The sequence below is a fragment of the Bos taurus genome, chromosome 17 (assembly GCF_002263795.3).
Source record: "Bos taurus isolate L1 Dominette 01449 registration number 42190680 breed Hereford chromosome 17, ARS-UCD2.0, whole genome shotgun sequence".
Taxonomy (NCBI): Eukaryota; Metazoa; Chordata; class Mammalia; order Artiodactyla; family Bovidae; genus Bos; species Bos taurus.
This window is the reverse complement of record NC_037344.1, coordinates 53588472-53605805: the sequence shown is the minus strand read 5'-3', so window position 1 is coordinate 53605805 and position 17334 is coordinate 53588472. Positions and strand designations below refer to the sequence as shown.

At 49.0% G+C, this 17334-nt stretch overlaps 1 protein-coding gene across 8 annotated transcripts; it reads right to left on the bottom strand.

Annotated features, from left to right (window-relative positions):
* Window positions 1-215: 215 nt before the first annotated feature.
* On the bottom strand, window positions 216-11955 carry MORN3 (MORN repeat containing 3). 8 transcript variants are annotated; one of them, XM_059876063.1, is made up of 7 exons: window positions 11045-11184; window positions 8638-8793; window positions 5891-6048; window positions 4158-4317; window positions 1374-1558; window positions 1012-1095; window positions 216-503 (listed from the first exon to the last, which is right to left on the bottom strand). In XM_059876063.1, the coding sequence occupies exons 2-6, from the start codon at window positions 8780-8782 to the stop codon at window positions 1018-1020; spliced, it is 726 nt and encodes a 241-aa protein (XP_059732046.1). In that variant the 5' UTR covers window positions 8783-8793; window positions 11045-11184; the 3' UTR covers window positions 216-503; window positions 1012-1017. The 8 variants fall into 8 exon arrangements, with proteins under 8 accessions (XP_059732046.1, XP_059732047.1, XP_010812255.3 ...); XM_059876064.1 differs by having other exon boundaries at window positions 216-496; XM_010813953.4 differs by having other exon boundaries at window positions 216-478; window positions 11045-11182.
* Window positions 11956-17334: the final 5379 nt, after the last annotated feature.

Sequence of the window (17334 nt, the reverse complement as noted above, 5' to 3'; positions counted from 1 at the left end):
CCTGATGCAGGCTCTGTCTCATTTCTGGAATGAGACAGAGATCAGTTATCTCATCAGAGACCTGGCAGCACCACCCCACTTTGCCCCAAGGGAAGTCCATGTGGCCCATGCGGACATTTCACTTCTCCACCTGAAATCCTTCCCGAGGGACCCTGCACACACACACCGCCCCCCCCCCGGCCCCGCCACCGCCACCCACCTTAGGCACCCGGCTCTTGCCACCAGGGTCCTCCTTTATTCTGGTGCACTCAGAGATGAGGTCCAAGAAAAAAGACAGTAACAAGAGGGTCCCCAAGGCCAGCAGGGGAGAGAAGCACTGGCCTCCTCCTGGGAAGGAATGAGCCAGTGCTGAAAGGAGTAAGGTGCCTTCTGAAGGTGCCAAGGGTGTGTCCCCACTTGCTCCTCCAACAGGAGCTGCACCGGTCCGAGCAGTTGGGTGACTCCGGTTTGAATTCCTCCTGAAGCGCTGGTGTTCTCTCTGCAAGGGCGAGGAGTGCTGGGAGCTGGCGTTTCAAAGATGCTGTACCAGTGCTCTCTCCTCGACCCCACTTATACCCACCAGGAGGGACTGCACGGAACAAGGCCCCACAGGACAGATGGGCAAGTAGAGGGCCGGGGCAAACATCGGTACTCAAGGGCACTCGGGTGAGCAGACCACTGAGTCCAATCCCATAAGGCCACAGTGGGAGGATCTGGGCAGGACGTCTATAGGGAAAAGAGGGTGTGTGTTCGCTTGTTCGTTGGCCACACCAGGTAGCATGCGGGATCTTAGCTCCCCAACCAGGGACTGAACCTGTGCCCCCTGCATTGGGAGCACAGGTTCTTATTTACGCACAGAACCACCACAGAGGTCCCAAGGAAAAGAGATTCCAAGAAAAGGAAGCAAAAACGACCAGCAGGACTTTGGAGGCAAAGTCCTGTGTGGTCCTGCCCCTGATCCCTCCTGGTCAGAGAAGAGCCCAGGAGCTGCCCAGACCACATCAGAGGGTGGCTGGTATGCCCGCCTCTCACCTGGCATCAATCTCCTTCTTCTTTTGTCTTCTTGAACATGGCCAAGGCTTCCTCCAACACACCGTCGGGATCTAGAATTTTGACCTAGACGGAAGTAACAGGGGTTGGTCTGGGGAGTGTGGAGAAGACCCAGGCTGTCAGCCTTTGGGACACTGCCTGCCCTGTGGGGGTGCTGCCAGCCTTGGGGGTGCTGCCTGCTTTGTGGGGGTACTGCCAGTCTCCCTGGGGATGCCCTGACTGAAAACAAAACCTTGTAGGTTTCCTGACTGGGCTGGGCTCAGGTTGGGTGTGGCTGGCGGGGGGCTGCTGTTTCCTGTCTGTAGGTTGGGTGTGGTCCCAGGATCCTGCAGAGAGCTGCCCACCTCAGGAATGGGGAACTGGGTGGGCTGGGGGGCCTCGTCGCGGCCGAAGTCAATCATTGTGCCACACTTGGCCACGTCGTCCACCCAGAAGCCTTCAAACAGCTGACCATGGTCCAGGTGGAAGAAACGCCCCGACCCATTCTTCACACCTCTCTGCCAATTGCCTTCATAGCGGTTCCCATTCTCTGGGGGGAAAGACAGAGGGTCATGGGTGCTGGCCCACCACATTCCCCCCCTGGCTGGACTTTCTGCCACTCGGCAAGCTAGACATCATGCCCACCAGAAAGCCATAGAGCCCCGGGGTGCCAGTGGTTTCAGACCTGGTTCACATATCACCTCACCTCAACTACCTACTTGAACTTAGATAAGCGACACCGTTTCCTGCCTGTAAAAAAATATAGCTAATGATACTAACAGGCAGTGCTTTTCCAGCATTTACTCTGTGCCGATTCCATGCTGCTTCTGACCTCACTTCTCACAAAAACAGTTCTGTGAAGGATAAAGGATTCCACTTTATACATGAAACTTGAAAAGCTCCAGAAATTTGATTGATTTGCTCAAGGTCGCAGAACTAGGAAGGGTTTCAAACCAAATCCTGTTCATCCCAGGAGACCCTGCTCTTAACTGGGAATCAATTCCACTTCCTATCGGATGGTGGTGATGCTGTAAAAATAATAATGATAAATCTAACATGTCTCAGCTCAGACACTTATGAGCTGTGTGACCCTGAGCAAGTCATGCAGCCATTTTGTCTCGTTTCCTCATTTGTAAAATGACCAGAGTAGCACCTCCCTCATTAAATTATTGTAAAGATTAAATGAATCTGTACACAAAAAGGACTTAGAAAAGTACTGGATAAACTCCAGATCAGAGATCAACAAACCTTTTCTGCAAAGTAGCAGATAGGATTTTGGGCACTGTGGGTCTCTGCCACAGATGGCCACCTCTGCCATTGGACAATACATAAGTGAATGAGCACATCTGTGTGCCAACAAAACTTTATTTACAAAAACATGTTCAGGGCTGGATTTGGCCCATAGTTTGCTGAGCTCTGCTATACAAGTATGTACTGATACTGAGCGCCTACTATTTATTCTATGTCATGCTAAGCATTTTACAAATATAAACCTCACTTAATCTTCACAATAACTTTGGGTAAGCTTTATTTTCCCCTTACTTTACAGTTGAGAAAACTGAAGCATAGGGAGTTTAAAGAGGTTAATTGCCCAAGGTCCCACAACTAGTAAGAGCTGGTTCCAAACTCCAAGCCTTAGAAAGCCTGCGCTGGGCCACAGTGGGCGCTCACTAAATGCCTGCTATTAGTAGGAGGTACGCACTAAAATCAAGAATGGGAGCAGGGTGCAGGGAGGATTAAGAATGACAGAGTGGCTGCCTTAACCCTCCCCAGTTTTCAGGAGCCTAGGTTCTGGTTTGTGTCCTCACCAAGAGTATCTATTGCACAGCAGGCACTGGGGAAACAGTGGGGAACAAAACAGACACAGTCCCAGTCCTTCTGCAGGTCACAGTCTGGAGGGACAATGATGCTAAATTTATGGATTCTAGGTGAGTGATAATACCATCGTGGTTATCTGGGTCATGAAGATCTTTTCTGTATAGTTCTTCTGTGTAGTCTTGCCACCTCTTCTTAATCTCTTCTGCTTCTGTTAGATGCATACCATTTCTGTCCTTTATTGAGCCCATCTTTGCATGAAATGTTCCCTTGGTATTTCTAATTTTCTTGAAGAGATCTCTAGTCTTTCCCATTCTATTGTTTTCCTCTATTTCTTTGCACTGTTCACTTAGGAAGGCTTTCTTTTCTCTCCTTGCTCTTCTTTGAAACTCTGCATTCAGATGGGTATATCTTTCCTTTTCTGCTTTGCCTTTTGCTTCTCTTCTTTTCTCAGCTATTTGTAAGGCCTTATCAGACAACCATTTTGCCTTTTTGCATTTCTTTTTCTTGTGGATGGTTTTGATCACCGCCTTCTATACAATGTTACCAATCACCGTCCATAGTTGTTCAGGCACTCTGTCTTTCAAATCTAATTCCTTGAAACTATTTGTCACTTTCACTGTATAATCGTAAGGGATTTGAATTAGGTCATACCTGAATGGCCTAGTGGTTTTCCCTACTTTCTTCAATTTAAGTCTGAATTTTGCAGGAAGGAGTTCATGATCTGAGCCACAGTCAGCTTCCGGTACAGAATTGTAGTGTAGATATAATGAACTCAGGGCTGCCTAAGTGTGGGCTATGATTGGGGCACCCCACTCCAGTACTCTTGCCTGGAAAATCCCATGGGCAGAGGAGCCTGGTAGGCTGCAGTCCATGGGGTCGCTAAGAGTCAGGCACGACTGAGCGACTTCACTTTCACTTTTCACTTTCATGCATTGGAGAAGGAAATGGCAACCCACTCCAGTGTTCTTGTCTGGAGAATCCCAGGGATGGGGGAGCCTGGTGGGCTGCCGTCTATGGGGTCGCAAAGAGTCGGACACGACTGAAGCGACTTAGCAGTAGCAGTGTGATTACTATGGACCAAAAGACAAAGTCTTAATTCTTTATATTTATTGCTAGGTACCCCTTTTAGAGTATAAACTCCCCGAGGGCAGGGACCAGGTCTTGTCTCCTGTCGTTCACCTTAACCCCCCATCCCCAGCTGGGCTATGCGGGGGCGTGGCCCGATGGGCGTGGCCAGGGCCCGGCCTTGCAGGGCCCCGGATGACTGTGCCTGGAGCGGGTGGCCGAGTGGGCGTGGCCAGCAGGCCTTTGGGACGGGGCTGGACACTCACTCAGGCGCAACATGCCCTCCCCTTCTGGCTTGTCGTTACGCCACTGGCCCTCGTAGATGTCTCCGTTGCTGTAGTACATGCGGCCCCACCCGCTGCGCTGGTTGCCACACCAGTCACCCTCATAATACTCCTTGGGTCCGAAAAACTGGATCCCATAGCCCTGAAAGCACGAAGATGTCCTTGTTCACGGCGCCCCACAGCACTGGGAACACCCACCATCCTCCCTGGTACCCAAAACACCTAGGCTTCTTCCCTCCTTCCTCTGCAAGCCCTACATCCAAGCTGACGGTCCTGTTTTGTAAAATCTCCCAGGCCTTCCATTTTCCGCTACCCTGTGCTACTGCCTTTCTTCGGCCCACCATCATTTCGCCCCTTCTCACTGATCTTCCTCCTCCACTCTCCCGTTCTCCCCCTCATCCCATGCATCTGCCATATGACTGCTGGGAGGATCTTTTACATGGCCTGTCTGATCACGTTAATTCTGTCTTCCCAACTCTGATTTGACCCTATTAAAAGTCGCAGATGCCTGGCAATGAGATCAAAGCTATGGACTTTCTCCCCAGAAAAATGAACATGAGCACTTATCATGCGACCGCAGAGAGTCACCATGGGGTCCCCACAGATCAAACCTGAAGGGGCTGGCTTATGCATCCCAAGGCTACTTCTCAAAAATCCTGATCCCCCACATAACCTTCAAGGCCCCCCTCCTACCCCTCCTCTCTCTGCCACCCCTGTGGGTAGACACACCTTGCTGTTTAATATTTCCTTCCTTTAACAACTTCTGCAGCCTTTGCTACTTCCCCTCCTCCTTTTTTACTCCCTAACACCTTGCATCTTATGGTGTCACCTTCTACAGGAAGCCTGCCCTGAATTTTCAGTGAACTTCCATTGGACTTTCTGTGAAAACCTCAATCCTAGCACCATATTATACAATGTAAATTATTTATTTGGGGATCTTTGTCCCCCACTGGCCAAGAAACATTTTGAGAGCAGAGATCATGAAATCCTGGGGCAATTAACTTGCCAGAAGTGTGACCCCAGGTGAGGCACTTCACCTGCTGCACCCTTCTGAGCATGTCTCCTCATCAGTGAGAGGAAAATAATAATGATGATGATGACAATGTTGATGTGGAGTTCTACAATATATCCTATTCCAGGGTCATAATAGCAGTTGTTCAATAGCAGTACTGTATGATTATCTGTCTCCATGACCTGTGGTGAGGAGTCAGGTGTTTATGGGTTGGGGGCATGCCTCTGGCTGCCCTCTAGCCCTCAGGACCTTCTTCTCTTGGCAAAGGGTGTAGTGTCTGCTTTCTTTCTTGCTCTCACTTTTCCACCCGCCCCCCACCTCTTATCCAGTCCCAACAGAAGGGGTATTCTCAGAAAGGGATGCCAGGGGAAAAGAAAGCCAGGAAATGAGTTGGGGAGGTGGGGGAGGAGATTTTGCCCCTCACAGGCTGGCTGGCTTCTTGTAGCCACAGGGTTTCATGGGCTCCTCCCTGGGCCCTCTCCTGCTTCCTGTTTCTGGTTTTTGTTCTGAGAAGTCTTGATGGTTCCCCCACCCCTTCCTTCTCCCACCCACGCAGAACCCTGTTCTCTTCCCCTAGATCCCCCTCCCTTTTTTCCCAGGCCTCTCTGACTGCTCCCCCTACACACACACACACACAGACACACACACACAAAGGCTTCTTTCAGCCTGGCCCACACCCCAGAGCATGATGGGAACCACTCACACATTTCTTATCGCCTTTCCACCAGCCTGAGTAGGCTCTCTTGTACTTTCCGGTCTCTTGGTCAGGAAGGCTGAGGGTGCCATAGCCATCTCGCTTCCCAGACTTCCAGTCCCCCTCATAGATGGCTCCGTTCTTCTTCCAGACCTGTGTTCCTTTCCCTGGTGATACAAAGATGGGCCAACACTGCAAACATGGCCTTCATGGGGCTGGTGTGGGGAAACAGGTGCTCTGTCTGCCTGGGCCTCAGGCATCTGGACTGGACAGTTCTCAAGGACTGAGAGGGGTATCTACCTCGTACGTAGACCACCCTCTCCCTAGCATCCAGAGAAACTCCAAGAGAGGTCTATTTCTACAGTGCTTTGCCCTGACGCCAAACCCATAGAGCAAACACCAAGCAGAAATTTTCCCCTTTGGTGTTTGAGCTTCATCTTTTAATAATACTGAGTGTATATACCAGATGGTCAGGATTTCTGGAGAATGTTCTGCATATTTCTTCAGTTCTCCTGATTATACATGGAGACCCACCTCCTCCTATTATACTCCAACCCCTTCTGTGTCCTCCACTCCCATTTTCCATTCTGCCCTCCAATTCCTGGTGGCCCTGTCGTTCCTGGAACCCACCAGATATGCTTCCGCTTCAAGGCTTTTGTACCTGCTTCTCCTCTGGCCTGGAAAACTCTTCCCCAAATATTCACTCACTCCCTACCTCCTGCAAGTCTTTACTCAAAAATCATTTTCTCATTGACCATCTCACTTAAAATTATTTAATATAAGCTTCTGGACTTCCCTGCTGGTCCAAAGGCTAAGACTCTTCGCTCCCAATGCTGGGGACCCAGGTTCCATCCCTGGTCAGGGACCTAGATCCCGCATATGCTGTAACAATGATTGAAGATCCTGCATGCTGCACCTAAGACCTAGCTCAGCCAAATAAATAAATATTGAAAAAAATTAATATAAGCTACTTTTAACCCCTTACCCTGTTCTATTTCTTTCCACATCCCTTGTCAACTCCTACTGCTACTGCTAAGTCGCTTCAGTCGTGTCTGACTCTCTGTGACCCCATAGACGGAAGCCCACTAGGCTCCCCCGCCCCTAGGATTCTCCAGGCAAGAACACTGGAGTGGGTTGCCATTTCCAACTCCTAACATAATAGATCATTCATTTATTTATCATGTATTGTCTACTGTCTGTGTCTTCCAGGAGAATGTACACTTCACAAGGGCACAGACTGGTCTGTTCTGTTCACTGCTCTATTTCCAGCACAGAAGAACAGTGCCTGGCATGTTGGAGGTGACCAATATTTGTTAAACAAAGGGATGAATACAATATGTGGGAAGTACCTCTGCGTGCCAACTTGTGTCTCAGTCCTTGGTAGCTCAGGAACAAACCCAGCTTTTTGATCTAGTGCAAGTAACTTAACTCTCTGGGCCTCAGGTTCCTCATCTGTAAAATGGGTACAAGAAGATCTCATGGGGTTGTTCTGGACACTAAATTCATTAATATATGTATAATACTTAGGACAATGCCTGAAAATAGAAAAGATGCTATCATTGATGTTTGCCCTTGAGGCAGGGTCCAGTTACACTGTAGGGGATGAATAGTTGTTTATACCAGCCTGCAAGGTCATATCACAAGTAAGGCAGCCAAGTTCAGACAATGGGAAATGACTTACCCAAAGTCACACAGCCTCTCAGTAATAGAGCCAGGCTTAGAACTCCAGCATCCTGACTCTTAGTCCAGGGCTCTGTCCACACCACAGGCTTCCCACAAAGACTGAAACACACAGGCAGTCATCCTTAACTACACAAAGAGCTCCAGGCAGCTGCGTAAAACCTGGTATTTAAGTCAGTGCTGAGGGTGGGTGTTGTGTTATGAGCAGGGTGGGTTCAACTTTTGGGGGTTTCTTGGACAAGGAAAGTCTGAATAATGTCCTGTGCTGTGCTCAGCCCTCAGAGAACATTCAAGAAGTTCCCCTTCTGCACAGATCCTTGGCTACATATTTGATAGATGGTATCTCTTATCTTAACAGAAATGTATTATTCCAGTTTTACAGATGAGGAGACTGAGGCTCAGAGTGGTGTAGTAGACCTCTCAAGGTCACAGTTGATGGAGCTGAGATTGACCCAGGTTTATGAACTCAAGCTTAACGCAGGAAAACAGGAGAGAAGAGTGGCCAAGAGCCAAGAATCTGGAATTGCAAGACTAGACGGAGAAGCCATAACACCTTTTTTTAATAAAAACTTTGTTTTTCTGTTTTTCTTTCTTCAGGGCTCAGTTTGTGTCACAAGGAGTCCATACTCCACCCTGGGAGCCCCAGCTATTGCGGGGTGGAGATGTGGTGGGAGATATCCTATTTCGCCCCCTGCTGGTTTGAAGGACTGAGCTTGAAGACCAGAATCCCAGTTGCAAGGTGGTTTCTGGAGGCCACCTTTTCCTCCTGCTAGCCAGCTCCATGCTTAGTGCAGTTGCAGAGGGTAGAGAATGAGCTGATGTCCTGGGAGTCCCAGCTGAGGCTGTGGCTGGTGTCTAAAGACAGCTTTGTTCCCTGCTGGCCCCTCTGCTCACCTGAAGCCAGGGTTGAGTTGGATTTCAGAGCCCCAGCATGAGGATGCCCCTGGCTGGTCCTAGTCAGTATTCACCTCTCGGTGATATATCTTATGTCCCCAGTGAGCTCTGCAAGCTGCTTCCTTGGCCCCAGGGGTCCACCGTGGCCCAGACCCCACACTCACCCCTGAGCCCCCACTTACCGTGTTTCACGTTGTCCTTCCACTCGCCCACGTAGTGGTCGCCATTGACAGCGAACACCTGGTGCCTCAGTCCATTCTTCTGGGCCTTCTGGTCCCACTCCTTCCACAGGGGCTCCGACTTTTGCGGGCACTTGAATATAGGCATGTTGGCTGCTTCTGTGGGGCCAAAGGGTTAGGAACATCAGGAGTTCAGTTTGCTCCAAGGAATGCTGGGACCCTGGGACTTCCTGGAAAGACACTTGTCTGAGGTCAGGTGGGGTGAGTCATGTGTGTTCTGAATGCCCGGGGCAGATGAGCAGCCCTTGGGGGGGATTCTTTTGTGCTGGACTGATGTTCGGATGTCTCCTCCCTTGCCTCCCTAAGGGCCCCCTGGGGCGGGGAACCTGATGGCACAATTGCTTGGGATGGAACCCAGGGAAACCAGTAGATCAGAGGGGTTTGTGATGACATCAGGAAGAAGCTGCCCTGGGGAGAGGGTGAAAGTCACATTAATAGCCAGTATGACCAATCAGGGGCTTCCCTGGTGGCTCAGATGGTAAAGAATGTGCCTGCAATGTGGGAGACCTGAGTTCCATCCCTGGGTTGGGAAGGTCCCCTGGAGAGGGGAATGGCAACACACCCCGGTGTTCTTGCCTGGTGAATTCCATGGACAGAGGAGCCTGATGAGCTACAGTCCATGGGGTTGCAAAGGACATAACTGAACAACTAACCTTCATTCACTCATGACCAATCAGAGTGGATGCTGGAGTGGTGAGCACTGGGACCCACTACAGGGGAGTTGGGACCTAGCCAGGCCACCCTTGTCTGGGTGGGCAGACAGCCCTGTGGCACAGCCCCCAGGGACATCCCATTACCACCACTGGTTCAGCATCTAGCACTTTAGGCCCCAGGTCCTGCCTCTGGTGGAAAAGCACAGGGGCTGGCTTTGCAGGGGTTTGTGAGCTGTCAGGAGAGCCCATCAACTAACGATACTGTCTCTAGGATGACCACATGTCCCGGTTTCCCTGGGACTGAGAGGTTTCCTAGGACATTGAACTTTCAGAGCTAGAACTGGGACAGCTCCAGACACACCAGGACGATTGATCATCCTGCTACCTCTGACCTCTGCCCTCTGCTTGGGTACTCTTCCTGTCTGCTTGGTTAGGTTTTTTCCATCAGACAAGGGCTCTCCTACCCTCCCTGCCCAGTGCAGAGAACTATTTAACCATCAGCAGGCAGAGTTATTGACCAATGAGTATGACCCCAAGGCTGAGCAGGTTTCAGGAGATCATGGTGTTCCAGGCATCCACCCATTCAGGGCCAGCATCACAGATGTTCAACCTGAATAGCTGCATAGGTCCTAGTCCTTAGAAAGGTATGTGCTTGGTCTTGGCTCTGCTGTCACTTTTTAAAAATTCCTAATACTTCCTGAGCCAGGGCCTCATTTTCATTCTGTACTGGGCCCTGTCCATCAAGGAGTTCCCTGTAGGGACACAGCAGGGACCTTCAGGAATCTGACTAAGCTGGCCAACTGTACTGGCTAGTATGTATTTTGACAATCATGCCCAGGAATTGGGAAAGGCACTCAAAGCAAGGAAAACAGCCAGGGCATGAACTGGGCAGAGGGAAACAGTCTCAGGTCCTAAATTTAATGTTTTTCTTTTTTTTTTTTCCTCCCATTTGCGTGTACCATGAGTACTGTGATTAATCTTTTTTTTTTTTTTTAATATATATTTGGCCATGTGGGATCTTAATTCCCTGACCAGGATCGAACCCATGCTCTTTGCATTAGAAGCTTCGAGTCTTAACCACTGGACCACCAGGGCAGTCCATGATTAGTCTTTATATTGAAATTAATTCACTTTAAAAGTCAATACTTTTATCCAAGAAAGAGATTTTATGATCATTTCTTAAGCCTTAGCTAGATACTGGGGCTTACAGTTGAGACTGGCAAATGTTAAGAAAGGTGTTAATGTCACATTAGCCTCAAGCTGACACTTTCTCCTTGGCTTACTCAGAATTGTAAGAGAATCCAAAATCTAATAACTTCCTTACATCATTGGATGATTACCCTTCATCAGTGTAACATATCCTCTGTCCTAACTTTCAAGAACTTAGATTCTACCCTAGAGGAGGCTGTGGTCTTAATACATAGAGTTTCTGATTAGAAAAGAAAGCTTTGGGGAATTCCCCAGTAGTCCAATGGTTAGGAAATAGGCGCTTTCACTGCCGGGGCACTGGTGGGCTCCCTGGTCAGATTCCGCAGCGTGGCCAGGAAAAAAGTTTTACAGCGCGGTATGCGGGCTCTGCTCGGGTTGTTTTGATACTAAGTAACAATAATTACCACCAGGGAAGGTGGAACGAGAGGGGCTCAGACGGCTGAAGGTTAGGCGCTCGCCCCCTCCCCGTCACACCTGCGACCGCTCACCTGCGCTCTCCTGGGGGGCGGAGTCTGGATCTGGAGTCCCTGGCAAACAGCGATGGGGTCGCCGCCCGCAGCCTCCAGCTTCTATCGCTGCCTGCGGTTCATGCTCTGGCGTCCAGAGCCCGGCCGGGGTCGTTATGGCAACGCGGGGCCTCTGCAAAGCCAACCGGCAGGGCCCGCCCCTTCCTGCTGAGACTGAACTCGCGGGCCCGCGGATGGGGAAGACTGCAAACCCTCCCGCGACGAGGAAGGACGTCTTTGGGCCCGTGGAGGTCGAGTGCCAGTTCGTGCACAGCCCTGGTGCCAAAGGCAGGTGGGCGAGCCCGGGAGACCTCATATCCCGGAGCTTGGGCACGGTGTGCCTGGGAGGTTCGCCTTTCCTCCTGCCCCGGGTTGCCCTTGGCAAATACCACGCCCGAACCTGGCAGAAAAGGATTACAAGCTTTTTTGCCTAATTGAAAAAACAAAGGGACAGATTTGAAGGATAGATCAACATTACACCTGCTCTTCGTTGTATGGTGGTCTACTAGACTCCTCTGAGCAGCAGAAGGAAACTATAAATAGCCCCTTCACCCTGCAAGATGCATCCGGTTTAGGTATACACAAGTCGGTCCAAGTCATTCCTTGCTCACTTCCTTATGGTGGCTCCCCTGGTCACTCAGAGTAAAAGCCATAGTGACTATCGTGGCTTCAACGCCCTGTGTCATCTGCCTGCCTCCCTCCCTTCTCTCTGAACTTGTCCCCTACTCTGTGTGCCCAAACCCACTCTGCTCTAACCTCACACTTACTTTTTTACTGTTCCTGGAAAATGCTAGGCATGTTCTTGTCTCAGGGCCTTTGCCTCTTCTGTCTCCTCTGCCAGGCAGGCCATATCTTCCTCCAGAAAGCAGCCTGGCTCACTCCCTGCTCTCCAGGGTTTTATTCAAACATCATCTCAGCGTGGCGGAGAAGGCAATGGCACCCCCACTCCAGTACTCTTGCCTGGAAAATGCCATAGACGGAGGGGCCTGGTGGGCTGCAGTCCATGGGGTCGCTAGGAGTCGGACACGAGTGAGCAACTTCACTTTCACTTTTCACTTTCATGCATTGGAGAAGGAAATGGCAACCCACTCCAGTGTTCTTGCCTGGAGAATCCCAGGGACCGGGGAGCCTGGTGGGCTGCCGTCTATGGGGTCACACAGAGTCGGACACGACTGAAGCGACTTAGCAGCAGCAGCAACAGCAGCAGCATCTCAACGTGGAGTTTCTGGATCATCCTGTATTTATCTATCTATCTATATATTGTTGTGGTTGTTCAGTCACCAAGTCGTGTCTGACTCTTACATTTTGGCTGTGCTGAGTCTTCGTTATGGTTCTCAAACTTAGCTGCCCTACAAGTCGGATCTTAGTTCGTCCAGGAGTCAAACCTGAGTCCCCTTCACTGGAAAGTGGATTCTTAACAACTGGTCCACCAGAGAAGTCCCTGAACCACCCTATTTAAAACTGGAATCTCCATATATACTTTCTGACTTGTTTTCCTCCTTCCCACTCTCATCCTGTTTTATGTTCTCGTTAGCCACACGCATGAACACACACACACACGCGCGCGCGCGCAAACACTACTTATTATCTGTCTCTTTGAAGGCAAATTTTCTTTCAATTTTTTTTTAAATTTATATATTTATTTATTGGCTGTGCTTGCTCTTTATTGCTGCACAGGCTTTTCTTTAGTTGCAGTGATCATGGATTACTCTCTAGATGTGGTGCTCAGGCGTCTTATCGTGGTGACTTCTCTTGTTGAGGAGCACGGGCTCTAGGGGTGTAGACTTCAGTAGCTGCAGCACATGGGCTAAGTAGTTGCAGTTCCTGGGCTCTAGAGCACAGGCTCAATAGTTGTGGCACACAGGCTCAGTTGCTATGTGTCATGTGGGATTTTCCAGGACCAGGCATTGAACCCATGTCTCCTGCATTGGCAGGTGGATTCTTTACCACTAAGTCACCAGGGAAGCCCTCTTTCAACTTCTAAGTGAAAAATTTCAAAAACACAGAAAAACTTAATAGTTAACAGTAATAGTACAATGAATACCTGTTATAACCTCTGCCTGTACTGGACAGCTATTGTCATATTGCCATGTTGAAACTGAGTTCCCCTAATAACCCAGTTTCCCAAGTTTGTGATTAATCTTTCTATCGGAAACTTTATTCCTTATCCTATCCTGGCCCTGTTCCCCTCAGGATTGGGGATCATCAAGAAAAGGGGGAATTGAAACCAAGCAGGAACTTGTGAGGTCTTCCCAGTACAAAAGCCCCTCCATGCCCCTCTTTACTCATTTGCAGGAAAAAGGCTGTAGTCTCCTGGGCCTTCCCCCAGGGAGAATAGGCGTAAGCAGCTAATGATGAGAACAAAAGAGACATTGGACTCCTAGTTCCTTCTGAAGGGATATAGATAACATCTGACACATATCTTTGAATTGTTCAGCAGAAATTAAGACCTCCCACCCTCCTCCAGGTGAAGGCTGGTGATGACATGCTGTCCTCTGGCATGTAGAGCCAGACTGGTTGGAACCACCAGAAGGTTGATGATTGACATTCCTGAAACATCACTCTGTTAACTCCACACGTGAGCACTCATCTTAGGACCCCTTTTCCTAAAAGCTTTCCCCTGAAAACCATCAGAGAGTTTGAGTCTTTTGAACATGAGCTGCCCGTTCTCCTTGCTTGTGTGCATGTATGCTCAATCGTGTCTGACTCTTTGCTGCCCCCATGGACTGCAGCCCACCAGGCTCCTCTGGTGGGCTACAGAATGGAGTGAGTTGTGCTCTTCTCCAGAGGATCTTCCTGACCCAGGGATTGAACCTGGGTCTCCTGCATTGGCAGGCAGATTCTTTACCATTGAGTTCCTTGATAGCTCAGTTGGTAAAGAATCCACCTGCAATGCAGGAGACCCTGGTTCGATTCCTAGGTTGGGAAGATCCACTGGAGAAGGGAAAGGCTACCCACTCCAGTATTCTGGCCTGGAGAATTCCATGGACTGTATAGTCCATGGGGTCGAAAAGCGTCTAACATGGCTGAGCAACTTTCACTTTCACCCTTGCAAATAAACTCTTGCTGCTGCTGCTGCTAAGTCGCTTCAATAAACTCTTACTTTGCTGCAAATTCCCACTGTGAGTTGGTTTGCTGTGCCCATGCTCGGTAACAATATGTGCAGGCAGAGAAGTTTTTGTATTTCTTCTCTGGTCTTCCTAGGACCTAGAGGAAATTCCTGACACCTAGTAGTTGCTTAATAATTTGTCGAATGAATGAATGATGTGCTTTTAGGGACTCCTGGTCTGGGAATCCTTGGTCCTCAGGTTGAAGATTCCTACTCAAGAGGAAACAGAAACTGCATGCAATGTTGGGGAAGTAGTATCCTGCTCAAGAATATGCTTGCCCCTGCTCCAGGGGATCTTCCCGACCCAGGGATCAAACCCTTGTCTATTGCATCTTCTGCATTGCAGGCGGATTCTTTACCCACTGAGCCACTGGGAAGCCTGGACATAGGTATACTTATGGCTGATTCATGTTGACATGGCAGAAACCAACACAACATTGTAAAGCGATTATCCTCCAATTAAAAACAAATTTTAAAAAATTTTGTAAATAATAAAAGAAAGAAAAGCTTAAACATTTTTTTTCTTAAAAGAGAATGGTTCCATTTCATGGTTCCACCTCCATTCCAATCACTCACAGAAATTAATTGGCTCTTTCCAAATTCCCATCCCAAATTCATGATTGGCTCATCTAAGATCCAGAGTCTGCCCAGGGCCAGTCAGGCTGTAGGTGTAGATGCTGTAGTTCTCCTTAAGACATTCTCTTCTCCTCCTCAGGTACTTGGCCAGCTGTCCCAGAGGTTCTCTCCTGGTGCAAACAACCCCTGTGCTGTGGCTTTGTCCAGGGCTGCCCCGCCATCAGCTGAGTGGTACCTCTATGGTATAGTTTTCTCTCTCCCAAGGTCAGGCCAAGACACAGCTTCAAGCCTCAGTCCCATCCCTGCAAGAAACCCTTTCACAACCGCTAATCACACCCTGGCTCAGGGGAAGCAAGGACTGTCCCCTAGAGAAGAAACTGGAGTAGGTTAATGTTGTTTCTTTCAATAATTTATTTATTTGGTTGGTTGGTTCTTGTTGCACCAGGTCTTCGTAGCTGCACTGGGGTTTTACTCTAGTTGCAGCAAGCAGGGGCCACTCTTTGTTGATGTGCTAGGGGTTCTCACTGCAGTGGTTTCTTTTGTTGCGGAGCACAGGCTCTAGGTGCACGGGCTTCAGTAGTTGGAGCACACAGGCTCAGTACTTGTGACTCATGGGCTCTAGAGTATGGGCTCAGCAGCTGCAGCACGCAGACTCAGTAGCTGCAGCTTTGGGCTCTAGACAGTAGGCTCAGTAGTTGTGGGGCACAGGCTTAGTTGCTCCATGGTATGTGGCATCTTCCCAGGCCAGGGATAGAACCTGTGTCCCCTGCATTGGCAGGTGGATTCTTATCCACTGTACCACTAGAGAAGCCCTGTAGGTTAACATTTATCTGCCTCTGAAGGCAATCTGGATCGGCAGGTTACAAATCTATAGCATTATTCTCCTTGTGGAGTCAGAATTTGGTAGCATTATTCACAAACTCCTAAGTGGATGCTACAGACCGGCCACTCCTTAATACTGAAGTGCCAGGAATGTCAAGCATGAGGGCTTCTGTCTCATACACCCTTCTGATAATTACTTGCCAGGTTTGAATGGCTAGAACTGGTACTTCCCTGCCAGTGCAGTGGTTCAGACTCCGTGCTTCCGCTGCAGAGGGCGCATGTGCCATCCCTATTGAGGGAAATAAGATCCCACATGCTACGTGTGGCGTGGCCAAAACAAACAAAAAAGGTAGTCAGTCTTGAATAGCTTGGGCTCCTCTTAAGGGCCTTATTTACAGCTTGAGGTGAAGGGAGTTCTCCTGTGTAGTCGGAGGTGAGAGGGACTCCTCCCCACACCCACAGATAAATACTCCCTTGGGGGGATATACTTTCCTGGGCACAGAGCTTTGGCTGGAAGCCAGGATGCTCCACTCTGGCAAGAAATCCAAAGTTTTTGTCCAATGCTTGCTGAGTTGTCAACTCCAGGACCTGACATTCACACTATAGTCCATTCCTGAGAGCACTGTCTAAATAAAATGCAAATAGGGCCTTCTGGAGCTGAATAATCTGGGTCTAAACCTTCCCAGAAGTGGCAGGAAAGACCCACCTGGAGACAACTCAAATGACCAGCAAAAGATGAATGGATAGGGGAATTCTCTGGTGGTCCAGGGGTTACGACTTCATGCTTCCATGGCAGAGGGCCTAGGTTTGAGCTCTGATTGGGGAACTAAGGCACAAGCTGAGTTGCACAGCTTAAAAAAATAAAAAAAGATGAATGGATGAACAAAATGTCATCTATCCATACATAATAATAATGGAATATTATTCAGCCATAAAAAGGAATGAAGTACCGACACAGGCTACAACATGAATGAACCTTGAAAACATTGTGCTGAGAGAAGCCAGACACAAAAGGTTGTTTCCATTGATATGAAGTGTCCAGGATAGGCAAAACTATAAGACAGAAAGAATTTAGATTACTGGTTACCTGGGGAAGGGGAGGATGGGAAGATAGGAAGGTGATAGTTAAAAGGCAAGGTTTTTGTTTTTTTGTGGTGATAAAAATATTCTAAAACTGACTGTGATAACGGATGTATAACTCTGTGAATATACTAAGAACCATCAAATCGCACGTTTTAAATGGGTAAATTGTACAGCATGTGAATTCTCTCTCAATAAAGATGTTTTAAAGTCAAACAGTGTTAGACTTTATTTTTGGGGGCTCCAAACTCACTGCAGATGGTGACTGCAGCCATGAAATTAAAAGACGCTTACTCCTTGGAAGGAAAGTTATGACCAACCTAGATAGCATATTCAAAAGCAGAGACATTACTTTGCCAACAAAGGTCCGTCTAGTCAAGGCTATGGTTTTTCCAGTGGTCATGTATGGATGTGACAGTTGGACTGTGAAGACAGCTGAGCGCCGAAGAATTGATGCTTTTGAACTGTGGTGTTGGAGCAGACTCTTGAGAGTCCCTTGGACTGCAAGGAGATCCAACCAGTTCATTATGGAGGAGATCAGCCCTGGGTGTTCTTTGGAAGGAATGATGCTAAAGCTGAAACTCCAGTACTTTGGCCACCTCATGCGAAGAGTTGACTCATTGGAAAAGACTCTGATGCTGGGAAGGATTGGGGGCAGGAGGAGAAGGGGACGCCAGAGGATGAG

What these genes read in the sequence shown, in the direction of transcription:
- MORN3 (XM_059876065.1), bottom strand. Translation starts at nt 8,819, where the DNA reads ATGTTCCTAACCCTTTGGCCCCACAGAAGCAGCCAACATGCCTATATT. An exon ending in GAAGGACAACGTGAAACACG is followed by an intron (nt 7,664 to 8,637) that starts GTAAGTGGGGGC and finishes TGTGTGTTTCAG; the next exon opens with TCTTTGTGGGAAGCCTGTGG. An exon ending in GGAAAGGCGATAAGAAATGT is followed by an intron (nt 4,318 to 5,890) that starts GTGAGTGGTTCC and finishes TCGTGCTTTCAG; the next exon opens with GGCTATGGGATCCAGTTTTT.